Source organism: Globicephala melas, chromosome 12, assembly GCF_963455315.2.
Source record: "Globicephala melas chromosome 12, mGloMel1.2, whole genome shotgun sequence".
Classification (NCBI taxonomy): domain Eukaryota; kingdom Metazoa; phylum Chordata; class Mammalia; order Artiodactyla; family Delphinidae; genus Globicephala; species Globicephala melas.
This window is the reverse complement of record NC_083325.1, coordinates 67,678,232-67,690,868: the sequence shown is the minus strand read 5'-3', so window position 1 is coordinate 67,690,868 and position 12,637 is coordinate 67,678,232. Positions and strand designations below refer to the sequence as shown.

The 12,637-nt window shown below is 49.6% G+C and overlaps 1 protein-coding gene across 1 annotated transcript in view; it reads left to right on the top strand.

Moving 5' to 3' along the window:
• Positions 1 to 7,529, top strand: part of TOGARAM2 (TOG array regulator of axonemal microtubules 2) — a 36,226-nt gene extending 28,697 nt beyond the window's left edge. Inside the window, 4 exon segments of the mRNA XM_030858041.2 lie at positions 2,920 to 2,928; positions 3,159 to 3,236; positions 7,185 to 7,468; positions 7,470 to 7,529. Coding sequence (XP_030713901.1) covers positions 2,920 to 2,928; positions 3,159 to 3,236; positions 7,185 to 7,468; positions 7,470 to 7,529 — 431 coding nt within the window.
• The last annotated feature ends 5,108 nt before the right edge of the window (positions 7,530 to 12,637 follow it).

Here is a 12,637-nt window from a genome sequence, read left to right as displayed (position 1 = left end):
TCCTCACCGAGACCCTCTGATTTCAGGGGAGTTGTTCCAGGGATAAGGCAGTTCCTCAGCAGACTGGCTGGTTCTGTCTTTGGGCTCTGTTACTGGGTTAGTTACAGAAGAAACTTCACTAATTAAAGCATCAGGCTGCCGACAGCTCACTGCACTCCTGGTTAGACTGAACGCCAGAAAAAGTTCTCTTAATGTAGTGCAGCCCCTGGCCAGTGCTGGAGGGAGCAGATAAACTCAGAAATGGGCAGCTTCAGATCTACAATACTTCTGCTCTTTTGCTCTGACTTTATTTAGTTTTTTATTATTATTGTTAAAAAATAAATTTACTTATTTATTTATTTTTGGCTGCGTTGGGTCTTCATTGCTGCGCGTGGGCTTCCTCTAGTTGTGGTGAGGAGGGGGCTACTCTTCGTTGCGGTGCGCGGGCTTCTCATTGCGGTGGCTTCTCTTGTTGCGGAGCACAGGCTCTAGGTGCGTGGGCTTCAGTAGTTGTGGCATGCGGGCTCAGTAGTTGTGGCTCATGGGCTCTAGAGCGCAGGCTCAGTAGTTGCGGCGCACGGGCTTAGTTGCTCTGAAGTGTGTGGGATCTTCCTGGACCAGGGCTCGAACCCATGTCCCCTGCATTGGCAGGTGGATTCTTAACCACTGCGCCACCAGGGAAGCCCCTGTAAATACAATTTTGACTTTGCTCCTTTCATTTAATACCACCCAGTTTCCCATGCTGTTACGTAGTCTTTCTAGTTAACTTAAATAATATTTATATAAACTTTATTTTCCTCCACTGTAAAAGTTGTACTTATTAGTTATTGAGAAAGTGAAAAATGTGAAGGCTTCGGAAGGAAAAAATCTTACAGTCCCAACTCCTCAAAGAAACCATTATTAACATTTAGCGTTTTTTATGTTAGGTATTTTTTTCTGTGCATCTTTGTGTATAGCGTCATGATAATATTACACATTTAAATTTGCATCCTTCTTTAGAAGAAGCAGGCGTGAGCATTACATATAATGACACACTTGAGTCACTTTTACCAGTTCCGTCACATGCTGTGGCATAGCTTGTAGTTTTCTGTTTCAGTGGATCTTTCCCAGTTTTCCTGCAATGAACAGACCTAGTTTTCCTGGCCACGGAGAATTTGGCTGTGTGACATATCATAACTTACTGAGTCTCGTGCTTATTGCTGGGAGCCCGGTTTGACTGCAGTGTCTTTGCTGCCACTGTCCATGTAGCATGCTTCTTATGTTTTCTTAAAAGCTCTTCTCTGGCTTCCCGGCAGCCTGGGGATGACGTGGCTCAGTGACCTTGGGGTTTGGCTGAATAGAACAGGTGAGAGGCCCGCTAGACCTCAGCCCCACTGTGGGGAGGGGAGGCTAGGTCCAGGGAGGCCAAGGTGTCTGGCTTGCCAGCCCGTGGCTATTTTCTCTATATTGAAGGGCTTTGCTTGCCCCTTTGCGTGGGCAGCACCAAAGCCAGTGTGGCTTCCTTGTGGTGTGGAAGAGAAGCCTATGAAAACGCTGGGCTAGGCTAACAGAGCAGGATTTTTAAGTTTTTGAAAGTTAGATTCCAGCCTCTTAATTGGACGCCCTACCATGAAGGTTGCTGGGCTTTCAGAGTATTTTAGGTAATAATAGTAAGAGTAGCCACAATAACTGATACTTGCATAGTAATTATCTGCTCAAAGCACTATCCTAAGCAGTTCTATGAGGAAGGTACTAGTATTATCCCTGTTTTACAGACGGGTAAACTGTGGTTTAGAGAGGGTAAGTGACTTGTCCAACGTCACACAGTAAAACATGGAAGATCCAGGCGATCTGGACCCAGAGTCCACCCCCTTAGCTGCTGTCTCATTAAACGTGGGTGTGACCTGAAAGGTGAGCCATCACTATGGAAGTAGTCAGAGGCAGAGAGGCAGCTCCTTGGGGTGGTGTCTGGGGTTTATAGACCAGTTTGGGCCAACTTAGTGTCTCTGCTTCAACATTGCCTTGTTCGCCATAAGCATTTATTGGGCGCCTGTTGTGTGCCTGGGAGCATGGGCTGGCACAGATGTCTGCTGGATGTGCATTTTCAAGTAACCCCCAGGTTCTTCACTTCTCTCAGGCTCTGGGAGGCCATGCCAGTGGACAGGAGAGGGGAGGTCTAGCGGCACCCATAGAGTGTCCTGGACTGAGTGTTGATGGGGGAGAGCAAGGAGGGAAAGGGCCTTGTTCTCAGAGGTGAGCTCATGGCTGATGATGGGGGTGGGACAAACAGAAGCACCTGGAAACAATAATGCAGGTGATGTTGATATAGAAATCTCTTCTTACACATTTACAGGTTTACCAGGACACCCTGAGACCACTTCTCGCTAACTGAAATGTTCTAGAGTCTGGCCTCTCTTTTATCTCCCAGAACAAATTATTTTAAAGACTCTGGACTTATGGATGGAGCTTTTGCAAGCTACAGAGATGTGCATGTGTACATTTTCTGCTCTATATTTCTGACGGGTCTCAGCAGGAGAGCAAGGGAAGTAGGAGTTAGCTCTCAACTAGAATGGTTTCCTGATGGGAAAAACAAAGCTTTGCTTGTACATCTCTGGGGATGCCGGGGCTCTGTGCTGAGGTATGGAAGGAGCTCAGAGAAGGTGGAACCTGCCTGGAAAGACTTCCTTAGGCAGGTTGCTCATCTCTGTCCCCTGCAAAGAGAAATCTGGCCTTGAGATGGTCAGCGGCTGGAAGTCCAGGACACACTTGCTGGGGCTGCTGTGGTAACGCACCTCGCCTCCCAGACAGGCGCAGGAAGGCCCACAGCCGCATCCCTGAGGAATGCAGTTTGCTGTTTGCCCACCTCCCATGGAATTCTGCTGTGCCTGCTGTGGTTGATCGGTCTATCGATCTACCTACCTCCTTTGCCCCAAAGCTCACAGCAGTTTTGAGGAAGCACAGACAATATCTATGGATCTATGGGAGTAAATGATAGTGTAACTATCACTGTTCCCCAAACACCCCATGTACATTCACTTTTTAAAGTGGCCCCGTTATAACCTGGAAAAATTAATTCAGCTTCCCAAAGCGGCTCTTCTCCATGTAGGTGCTGCAGGTACCTAGCCCGGAACAGTTGGTGCCTTCGCTCGGGCTACAGCATCATGGCCACTGACATTCTCCGTCTCTCCCACACACCCTTGGCCTCCTACGCGCGTTTGCGGGGCGGGTGCGTTTCCTGAGTGGCCGCGCAGTGCTTGATGTCACAGAACGTCTGTCCGGTGAGCATCTAGCCTCCCAGCCCATCTCTGTTCTTCTTCTCTCCTGGCATGTAGTTGAACCACCTACTTATCTTAGACCAAAAATCATCAACTAATCCCCACAGACCATTTTAAAAAGTTGATAATCTGCTTTAAAAAATAATTCCCACATTGCCAGAGACAATCTTTGTTTTGGGTCAAAATGAGGCAGGTCTGTACACAGCCAAAATAGTTTTAAAGAAACTATTATGCATTTCTTCCTCTTTGCAGATGGGGCTTCCACTAGCCCCACAGGGTACCTTTGTGTGAATCAGAAAAATCCACCTCTCTGGGTCAACACCACCTCATGGTGCCTGGCTGGGTCAGCAGCAGCTCTGTCGCTCTGACCTTGGGCAGGTTACTTAACAGGTTACTGAACTTGCCAAAAGCCTCCTCCCCCATACTAGGAGGGTCCCACCTAGGAAGGAGGCAGGAGGACCCAATCTGTTCTCTAGACTCCCAAGGGCCCCCCTAAGATCCACATGGATCATGCCACCCCCAGCTTACATCCTTGCGTGGCTCCCAAGCAGTCTCCAGGATGGTGTCCAGGGTCCCCGGAGTGGCCCACAGGTCACTGCCTGGCCTTCTAGCCTCTGCCCCTTTTATTCACCCCCAGTGATATGCACTGGGTCATTTACTTCTCATAACAACCTCACAAGGAGGGTGTGGGTTCCATGGTTGTCCCTTTTGTAGAAATAAGAAACACGGAGCTAAGGAAGGTTAAGGTCCCCTGACTAGTAATCCAGGATTTGTCTCCGGGAGTCGGGCTGCAGAGCCAAGCCCTCAACCTCTGTACGGTGCTGCCGTTCCTTGGGTGGCCCCTGCCTTGGCCTCTGGGCGCCAGCACGTTGCAGGGGCAGACCTCCCATCCTCTCCCCGTTGCCTGCCCATGGGCAAAGCCCTTCTCACTCTCCTTCCTCCACCGGGGCGGTGCCCACTTCGTCTGTCATCGCCTCCTCTGTCTCCCTTCTCCCTGGCCCTCCGGCCTGAGTTTCGCGTGCCAGCCTCAGTCGCTGGCCCAGCCAGGGCCTCCCAGCATTGAGCTCTCCGGGGGTGAACTCGGTGCATGTCGCCTGCCCAAGGGCGTCATTCCCACTCCTCCGCCGTCCCATCTCTTGCTCCTGGCCTTGCCTCTGCGCCCTGGTTCAGTCTTCCCCGTGTCCCTGGAGTGGCCCCTTACTTCCAGTCCAGGTGCCAGACCTGCTCCAAACAGATGACGCGAGTGAGGCCATCTGATGGGGGCTACGATGCAGCTGCAGTGCCAGGCTGTGGGTGCCTTGGGGTGAGAATGGGGTCACGTAACTGAGACCACGTTGGGTATCAGACAAGGAACTCTTTTCTGCTACTCAAAATCAGCATTCTCTGATTACCTGTCCTTGTACAGGTAACTTATGGGCCCCAGAGGCGAGTGGGTATTCATTTACTGTACATATTACCCTTCTATTTCCAAGAGATCTCAAAAACAAGAGTTTCTACATAGTTCTATTAACTCTGTGTCAGCCAGGAACAGGGAAGAAAATTTCAATTGACGCAAGGCGTGGACTCATAATAGCACAGCTTAACGCAGGAGTAAATCTTTTGCTAATTACTTCAGCTGCCTTTTAAGCTCGATTTTAATGGGTTTTTCCTCGTGATGCCCCCCTACCAGCTCCCGAGCCACCTGCTCCCCGCAGGCAGGTGAATGTGGTCTAAGGGTGGACGTGAGCTTCCTGGGGCCGGGGTGTAGATGCCTCGCCGCAGGAGGAGAGGGTCCAGGGGTGAGGTGCCAGGAAGGAGGAGTGGGGGAGGTGTGGCAGGTTAGGGGCAGGTGAACCCCTCACCATTTGGTGGGGTCAGGGGAGCCCTGCCTGGGCCTGGCTCCTGCGATAGTTTTCACCTCCGGTTGCAGCAGAGATTCAGTGGAGGTTTAGGAAACCTTTGAGTTAGAGTTGTTCAGTACAGGTGGTTAATCGGATGACTAGTTTTCTTTCTGTTCCCTCTGGCTGCCCCCCTTCCACCTCCCCTTGCCCCTCCCACCCTCCCACCACCCTTGGGGCTGACCAGGTGGCTTTAGGGTTAACTGTGCCCTCCCTTCTTAGCCTTTTTCCAGCACAGGTAACATAACTCTCACCTCTTGGCCCCATTTTATGAAGTTGGCGCAGCTGGTGTGGCTCACTGGGTGCAGTCCTGCCTTCCCAGGAATGAGGACCACCTTGACTTTGGAGGGCTCTGTGTCACCGGGAGCCCCCGGGGAGGCCCCCTGTGTGGGGTGCAGGAATCTTGAGGGTATGGCCAGAGAGTCAAGGTACACATTTCATGGGAGATGGCACAGTGAGAGAGTCAGGCTGAGCTGAGGGGGGCCCGGGCCATCCTCTCCGGTTCCCCACTGTCCCAGGCTGGGTCTGAAATCAGAGGGACCCTACAGGGCTCCCGCTGCAAAATATCCTGGTGGGTTGGATGAAGTTGATGAAGGAAGAACAAATTGGGGGTTTCTCTAAAAATAAAACAAAACTCCAGACCAGCCTCTAAAACGTGGAACTCCAAGAGGTTTGGGGCAGCAAGAGGTGGGAAGAGCGTGGGCTTTAGAGTCAAGGAAGGCTTGGCCTCTGTCCTCTGCTCTTGTTAGCTGTGGCATCTGGGGCCAGCTCCTCGACCCCTGAGTGTTGGTTTCCTCCGCTGTGAAACAGACGAGTGTCCTGCCTCTTGGGTGAGAGTGAAATGGCGTCACAGATGCATAGCCCTGAGCCCTGGACTCAGGCTCCGGCAGTGTTAGTTTCCCGGGTGTGTCTCAGCTCAGGGAACTTTCCAACTTCTCTGTCCCATAAATAAATCAAGTGCTTCTCTAAGCGTTGTTTGCCTTCACCAGGACTTATCCTTTGGCGGGATGACAGGCAGCGTGCTGATTGTCAAGCAAGTATTTGCACGAACGCACGTAGGGTGACGCGACCAAGGCTGCGGGCCAGAGCAGCCCCTCTGAAGTGGCTTGGGGTACCCCTTGATGAGGCCTTGACGTTGGAGGCAGCCCTGCAATTACTGTGTGACGGAGAGCCTGCTGGCAGGTTTTAGCCTGTCTCTGGGTTTTCTGGGGTCTCGAGAAGGCAGGGGGCCTGGGGTAACCAGATTTGGGGCGTTCTTCACTGGAATGAAGGGTCTGTGCAGAGCCTGATGGTTTCCAAAGCACGTTCATGCCTCCTGCATCACTGCTGGGCTTATCGTGAGGTGTGGCATCGAAACTGGGGAGGCCGTGCTGGTTTTATCTCCCACTGGCTGTTCTATCTTCCAGAATGCTTCATTTGAGAGTCTCGACCTTTCTTCCTAGTACAAGTTTTCGCTGTGTGAACTCTCCTAGGTGGTAATGCAGATTAAAGCACTACTAGGACCAAGTTACTCTTTGTCACATGCCTACTTGCATAGGCACTTCGCCTACACGTATTATCTAATCTCTAACAGTCTTAGGAGTTTGGTTCAGAATTATTATCCTTACTTTACAGATCAGGCAACAGGCTCAGAAAGGTTGGGTGTCTTTCTCAAGCTCACACAGCTAGTAAATAACAGAGGCAGGATAGCAATCCAGATGCGTCTGCCTCTTTCCTTCGCCCTGGGCCTCAGGGACCATTTATACTGTCATATGCCCTGAGCCCTTTCACCTTCGCATACCCCTTCCTCTGTAAAAAAAATGTTTAAAAGTGTACTTTATGACTGGTTGGTAGGAACACAAATAGAAATCAGGCTGGATAGCTTCAGACTTTTTTCTTCTGATTTTAAAAGAATTTAAAATATTTCCATGGGCCCCTAAGTGTGTTATGAGCCCTAGGTAGTGCGTCTAATGGATTAGTGGGCCCTGCTGGGTTGCCTGCCTTTTGGGGGACAGAGTTGGTGTCCCCAGAGAAGGCAGTGGGAGAGAGAGAGAGTGCTTGACTCAAGTGACTCTCCCTCTTTTCTGCCTGACAGTGTTGGTGGCCTCAGTTTACCCCCGAAAGCCCCAGGCCGTGGAGGGCCACGTACTTCCGGTCCTCTGGTACTTCTTGAATAACATGTTCGGGAACGGCATCCTGCCCGGGCGCGGTGGGAGCGTCTGCACGGCCGTCTGCCGGCTGTGCAGGAGCCTCCAGGGGCAGATGGGCTCCTGGCTGCAGGACTTGGCCGCCAGCCAGCCAAAGCAAGTCCTCAAAACGCTCCAGGAGCTCTTAGACCCGGAATCCCTGTGAGACAGCCCCAAGGTCACTGACGGGGCGTGGGGGGAGGGCACCTGACAGCAAGACAACTGGCAGCTCACGCCCCTTTCATCTGGATTAAAGACAGATCTAGAATGAGCAATCGTTATTTTTATCTTATTTTATTTTTATGATGGAATAATCTCCTGGTCTACTTCCCCATAGAGTTCCAGATGTACATAGTGTATTTTGAGGTAGAAATAAAATAATTACTTATTTTTCTAAGGTTTTATTATCTTGTACTTTTTTACCCCCACAGAATTTTCTAGTAGCTAGGTTTACGACAAAGAAAACAAAACATGATATGGAAACAACCTATGTGCCCATTTTTGGATGAATGGATAAAGAGGATGCAGTGCATGCGCGCGCACACACACACACACACAGGAATACTATAAGCCATAAAAAAGATGAAATCTTGTGACAACATGGATGAAACTTGAGGGTATTATGCTAAGTGAAATAAATCAAATGGAGAAAGACAAATACCATAAGATTTCACCCATATGTGGAATATAAAAGAACGAAAGCAAAAAACAAAGAAAAAGAACAAACCAAACAGATGCAAACAAATACAGAGAACAGAGTAGCAGCTACCATAGAGGAAGGGGCATGGTGGGGGGAGAGCAAATAGGGGAAAGGGAATTAACTGTATGGTGATGAATAGAAACTAAACCTTTGGTGGTAAGCTCACTGCAATGTATACAGAAGTCAAAATATAATATTGTACACATAAAAAAATTAAAAAAGAAAACAAAACACGACAACAGCAAAACCAGCTGCTGATGCTACTGAGACGAAGAATGAGGGAGAAAAGTATAGCACAGATCCCCATGTTGCAGACCATTTTGGGGCTCCTATCTGTGCGCAGCTGGAAAAGCCCTCCTGAACCCAGAGACCCTGAGTTGGCCATTCAAATCCAGCCCATTTGTCATAAGCCTGATTTGGGGTGAACATAAGCATCTCTGGGGGACATCCTGCTTCTGCGTTACAAAATCTTCAGTGCAGCATCCTATGTCCTATGTCCTATGGGAACATTCTAACAGGATCTAAAGGCAAGGAGAGTTTGACATTGGCGTTACTGACAGCCTTCTCTGGAAGGTGGCTTCCTGGCTGGTTCTGAAGAGGACTGGAGGATGATTCACATTTGAAATACCGTAAACAAAAGGACTGGGTGAAGCACAAAGCACCATGGTGTGCAGATGTCATGCGGGAGCTCTGAAACCACACAGGTTACTCCAGCTGAGCCGGATGGGATCGTGGACCTGGAGAGGTGTGTTGGACGCAGGCTGGACCAGAACACGAAGAAGGTGGAGCCACTGATGGAGCAACGAGAGGAATGGGAAATGGGGTCCTGGCAGTGAGAGGGGGATGGATGCCAAGGGCTGGGGCTCTAGACACAGGAGGAGTGTCTCTGCCTTGCCTGGGGCAGTGGCCGGCTGACAACAGTGTGACCAGAAAGAACTAGAGCTCAGATCGTGACCTCAAACACATGGGTAAGGTGAAGGCTGAAGGGGCAGCATCCCAGTCCCAACCCAGGAGCCAGACCCACAGCAGCAGTCTGGGGCAGATCCAGATGGCCAGGCCCTGAGGCCCAGCTTCATGCCAGCAAGTTTTCTGCCAGGCCCACCAGTGGACCTCTCTCCACTGTCACCCACCCCGAGGTACAACATCGGTCCACTTCTCTGTTCTGAGCCCCTCCTGAGAGTGTGGGGCAGAGCAGGCTGGGAATCTTCTGATCAGCTTATGCAATGTTGCCAGGTGTAACTAGGCTGCCCCCGCTCGCCCCCCTTGCCACGAATGCCCTGGGGTGAGCCTGGGCGTGGTACAGTCATCCTGGGACTTGGGCTTTTAATAGGCAGCTTAAGTGTGCTGGGTAATTTCAGCCACAGCCTTAGCGGCTTCTCACCTCTTTGTGACCTTAGCAGGGACTTCCCCGGCACCACCATGCCCTTTGTTGATTCTGACTGACCGGGCAAACATCAAAGATGCCCAAGAGGCTGAAATTAAACTTTTACACAATTTAATTAATTGAGTTTGCTTGGAGTCTGAGCAGACTTCTTCAGTTTGAGACTGACATTTTCTGCTGGTCAAGATCCTAGAGCCTATCAGAATATTTCAGGATTTTTTAGAACTGTAGGAGCCCAAGGGTTTTGAAGGCAGAAATTAAGCTCAAAGACGTTGCCCTGTCTGCCTGCATTCGGGTCCTGCCTTCTGTCTTCAAACCGGAAGCTTCCCATCTCCTGTGCTCTGTACCCATCCTCACAGGTGGGTGTTTAAAATAACTGAAAACAGCTGAAAAGCAAAGAATAAATCATTGCATGGTTCTTTTCCCTTCACTACTTCAGGTTTTAATCTAGTCTCTGGGCAGCTGGGCTCTGAGGGCAACACCCCTGGCACAATCTCAGTGGGGAGGCTGGGTGGAAATTTTGTCTCAAAAGTTTCCCACATCATTACTTTTAAAACAAAGGGAAGACAGCTTATTAGTAACCTGGGCCTGTTGGGAGTGCCTGCAGGACTGAGACCTAATGGGAAATGAAGATTGTCCTGAGAGCCACGGCGGGTTTGAGCAGAGCCCACCTCATTCTTTGCTTGGCTGGCTGTGCGTGTAGCCAGGAGCTCTACTTACTCAAGGTGCTCTTGGGGTGGGAATATAGCATCGAGCTATGGAAGAGCTTTTTTCTCTCTCTCTCTCTCTCTTTCTCTCTCTCCATTGTGAGAATCGAGAACCAAAGTCTTGTCTGAGAACATGTAACTGCTTAGGAATTCCTTGCTTGGGAATTTTTGAGATTTTAGGAAAATTGTTTTACAGGCCCCACTTCTTATCTTATTCTCTCTTCCCTGCTTCATTTCTTGCCTCCTGAGTGGAGAAATGTTTCTCCATTCTCATTGTACTTTGGAATCGTCCAATGAGATTTTTAAAAATGCTGACACCTGGGCCCATCCCCGGGGATTTTTGTTCCATGGGTATGGGGTAGGGCCCAGACGGCTGTCTTTTCTTCTTTTCTTTTCTTTCTTTTCTTCTTTTCTTTTCTTTCTTTCCTTTCCTTTTCTTTGTTTCCTTCAGGCTTTATTGAGGTATAATTGACATATAACACTGTGTAAGTTTAAGGTGTGCAGTTGTTACCAAACCAGATTCATTTGCTTGACGCGCAGGAAGCTAAACGCTGAGATGCTGAGGTCTGCAGCAGAGAAAGGGTTTCTAAGGCAGCCAAGCGAGGAGCTGGAAGAACGTTTCAGATCTGCTTCCCCAGAAGGTGAGGGGCTGGGATATTTGTAGGATAAAGAAGCAGGGGGGTTCTGAGGCGTGGGGAGTGTGGGGAAAGGTGATTGGAGATAAGAAAAAAGGTGAGGTAAGAAAAAGGTTGCGTTCTGTGCAGGTGCAACTAGGCTACGTGCTTCTTCATGGGACACATGTTCAGAAAATGGTGGCCTTAGCATGTTCTGAGGGTGAAGTTTTTGGCCCTCTGACTTCAAAAGGTCATGACACTTAACGCATGCACAGTTGGAGGGTCAGTTGTCCCAACCAGTCTTAACTGGCTTGAGCTGGGCAACAGCTGACTCCAAGCTCCTGGAAAACAACTTGGGCAAAACATGTTATTGTTTAGGCTATGTAATGCTAGGAGGACGTGCAAGTTTTTGTGAAAACAATTAAAGCGAGCTTGATCAGCGTAGGCAGCTTATAGTTATTATTTATTAAGCAAGTTATAGTTTAATGGATCTAACTGATGACTAGCCTCGGCTTCACAATGTATTGTTTGATACGCTTACATATTGCAGAACGATGGCCACCGCAGTCTTAGCTCAAGCCTCCATCCGTTCACACAATTGCGATTTCTTTTTTGTGTTGAGAATATCTCAGATTTACTCTCTTGGCCACATTCACGTGTATAATACAAAACTGTTAGCTATAATCACCCTGCTGTACAGTAGATTCCCAGAATTTATCAGCCTTTTGACTGGAAGTTTGTACACTTTGATCCATGTCCCCCCATAGTCCCCACCCCTGGCCCCCACCTCCCCAACCCCTGGTAACCACCACTCCACTGTCTGTTTCTCCGAATTCAGCTTTTTTAGATTCCACGTATAAGTGAAATCATACAGTATTTGTCTCTCTCTGTCTGACTTATTTCACTATGCAAAATGACCTCGTTTCATCCAAGTTGTTACAAATGGCAGGGTTTCCTTCTTTCTTATGACTAAATAGTATTCTGGGGTGTGTGTGTATCTCACATCTTCTTGATCCATTTCTTTTCTCTCTTCTCTTTTTTCTTTTCTCTACAAGTGATTCTAATGGGTGGCCAAATTCTGAAACCACAGTAAATCAAAGGTGTAGAAAGTGGCAGTGGCTTTGGCCCTGTGGGTGCCTGGCCTGCCAGCTCTTCCCAACTGGCAGCCCTGGGGTGTCCTGGGCTGGGGACAGAGGCTGACTGAGGCCAGGCACTGGAGTCAGAGAGGCTGGACTCGAGTGCAGGCACTGTTGCTCCTGGTGTGTGGCCTTGGAGACACTTGTCAACCTCTCTGATCTTCCCTTACCAATCCAGTGTGTGTGTGTGTGTGTGTGTGTGTGTGTGTGTGTGTGTGTGTGTGTGTGTGTGTTGTATATGTGGTAAGTGGGTGGGAGGAGGATGACAATATTGCCCACCTTAACCGGGCTGTTGTGACGATTAATGAGATAATTCTTGTAAATACTTAACACGAGGCCATGAGCACAGGAAACGCCTGACGAATATTGGCCATTATGTTTCTGGAGACATAGCTTTAGGATCCAGGTCTAGGCTCAGCTAGGACCAGGGTCTTGCGGGCTCTGCAGCCCTTTGAGTTGGAGGAGTGGATGTTACCTTGGAGACCTGCGGAGCCTGAGACCCACTGTTAACTTGGCCGGGCTTGTTTCAGAGGACGGAGCATGGTCTGCCCTCTCTGCTGGGAAGCTAGGGCTGCTCTTGCCACTGGAGCCTGTCACCTCTCCAGTTGCCTTCCCCCTTCTCCTTACTTGACACGTCCCTCACAGCTACCCTCAGCATCCCCACCCCCTACTCCAGGAGAAATCTGGAAGCTCTTCTCCCTGCAGGCTTGTTCCCTCCCCTCCAAGCCTCTTCTGACTCTCAGCTGGGGGCAGAATGGCTGGGAGGATCTCCGAGCACTTTCTTGCTGAAAGCATTTTCCTTATATTATAATTTGGTCCTGCCA